Source organism: Dacryopinax primogenitus, assembly GCF_000292625.1.
Source record: "Dacryopinax primogenitus strain DJM-731 SS1 chromosome Unknown DACRYscaffold_80, whole genome shotgun sequence".
Taxonomy (NCBI): Eukaryota; Fungi; Basidiomycota; class Dacrymycetes; order Dacrymycetales; family Dacrymycetaceae; genus Dacryopinax; species Dacryopinax primogenitus.
In genome coordinates, this window is record NW_024467277.1 from 1 (window position 1) to 2274 (window position 2274).

General features: G+C 48.0%; 1 protein-coding gene across 1 annotated transcript; it reads right to left on the bottom strand.

Moving 5' to 3' along the window:
* Window positions 1–32: 32 nt before the first annotated feature.
* On the bottom strand, window positions 33–1416 carry DACRYDRAFT_19292 (uncharacterized protein; the record flags this gene model as incomplete). The annotated part of the gene is made up of 4 exons (XM_040771442.1): window positions 33–218; window positions 262–375; window positions 527–601; window positions 1183–1416. The coding sequence occupies 4 exons, from the start codon at window positions 1414–1416 to the stop codon at window positions 33–35; spliced, it is 609 nt and encodes a 202-aa protein (XP_040623365.1).
* Between the last annotated feature and the right edge of the window lie 858 nt (window positions 1417–2274).

Consider the following 2274-nt stretch of genomic DNA (forward strand, 5'->3'; position numbering starts at 1 on the left):
TTAAATTTTATTACTCATCTAAAATACCTAATTTATATACCATAGTTGGTACCATAAAAGCGAAACAATTCCTCAATACTTTGATTACCAAGCAAATATACTGCCCAGAATGCACAAGCTGGTGCCAGTCTGTATCTCAAGCTCCTGACGATGCGAAGCCCATACACACTGTGGCGCGTGAACCGACATACAACCATCCCCATTTCCATGATGGCCGACTACATCGTTCATACACTAGAGCCGGTTTGTTGATGTACAAACATTTTGGACACCGAAGTACCCGGACGCTCGCTCGAAGAAATCCTGGACATGTTGTCGCACGACGCGCTGAACAGCATTCGGCTTCAGCTCCAAGAACATCACGAGATGATGGAACTATTCGGGGTCGGGCTTCATACCATTACATTATGTATCTGGAGGCCCTACATGCACCATTCAATGCACGTACACTTTGGACATTCCTCTCAGTTCCACATGTGTCTGCAACTCCTTTTCGTGGATGCATATGATGATGCGACAAACACACTGGAAAGCATCCGCTGAGTGCTAGCTTCACCTCATTCTTGCCGATCGAGAGATCATAATCCGTCATGACAATATCCTAGGGTGCTTGATCGGGAGACGGCTGGGCAAATCCCAATATGACGGCAGTGTGGGGCCAGGATGTGTGAATACTACACGCACTCGCACCTTATTTCCTCCAAACGGCAGTGTGGATGCCAGGATGTGTGAGTACTACACGCACTCGCACCTCATTTCCTCCAAACTGATGTCTTCAAGGACTGAGTGAGCACTTTGAGGATGCGACGAAGTATGAGATGGGGGCCGAAATGATGAGAGATAAGTTTGCGCATTGAACCATCCTATAATCCCAGATGTTCATTCGTGTCGTATGAAGGGAAACATGCTGTACTCCTGGTACGGCGATCAGATAGACTTCTGGGATCTGAGCAATGTCAAATGTCACATAAAAGTCGAACAGCGAGTAGATATTTCAGGCGATTGCAGTCTTGTGCATACAAAAGGTACAACATTTCGTTATTCTTCACTATTGATCCCTCTCCACTTCAGGAAAGCATTGGAAACATCGAGAACTGTAGGATGCGGCATATGGTTCCGATAATGGGTGAAGACCTGTCACACGTCAGCTGAGTCAGATATGACTATATTGCAGGTACGCACCCAAAACGCACTTCCCCCGACATTGAGGAAATACCTCGAAACCACTATGTCCGGAGTGGGTGTATTATTCCTCCTCTGAATCTCCCCGAGGGCTTCATCCATGATATCCTGTCCTCGTGCGCTAACAAGCCCAAGCCCATGGAGATGGTCGAGGAAGGCGATAATGATACTTCTCTCGCTCAGCTGATCGCGGTTCCCATCATGTTGCTTCGCAAAAGTTTTATGACTATCCATATACACATTTGTGCGAAGGCCGAGGTTGGCGAGCTTGATTTAGACTATGGCTGTGGATGTTGTATCATCGGAGAACGAGCCGTTATTTTCCCAGGTCTCGCGCCCGTACCATCGCTTGGCGAAGTCCGCACGAGAGCCCCTGTCGTCCTGGGTGGTTTTATAGCATATGCAAAAGTTGTTCGTTCGCGTCGCGGGCTCGAGCAAAGGTTGGAGGTAGATGTTATTGGATTCCATTTGCGAGAATTTATCACCGTGGTTTATGATGATGCTTGGATTATTTATGTTGCTGTCAATATCATTGATGAGACTTTTGCATCCGCCCCGAGACACATGCCTCTCTTATTCTGGACCTATTGTCTTTCCCGAAAGAAAAGCGCGTCGTACATTCCATCGTGGGTATGGATGTCAATTCAGAGCTGACGATGCTGATGTCGACGTTAGACCATGATATTATTTCCTGCACCTAAAGCTACCTTCCCATTTCCAGAACTTCGAGATGGTGCGCCTTTTTGGGTCAGGCTCTGGACCGCGCTGCCGTTACGACTGCGACTGTACGCATACGAATCTTGGCCGAAGATGTTGAGAATCTTTGTCCCGTCAAAGAAAGGGCTGTCGCAACGAGTGTACAAACTTCCCTTTGGCTTGTATCTCAAACATGGTTACACGTCCGCAAGTCAAGCGGCATACGAATGTCCCCGCCCCCACGCTGGTCGACTATATCACCCGTGAAACAGAATGGGGTAATTTCGCATATACCCTTATGACTGAGGTACCTGGTCGGCCGCTCAGTGAGGTTGCACACAGTCTATCCGACGACGAGTTGGAGACAATTGGACTGCAGCTACGAGGATACGTCGA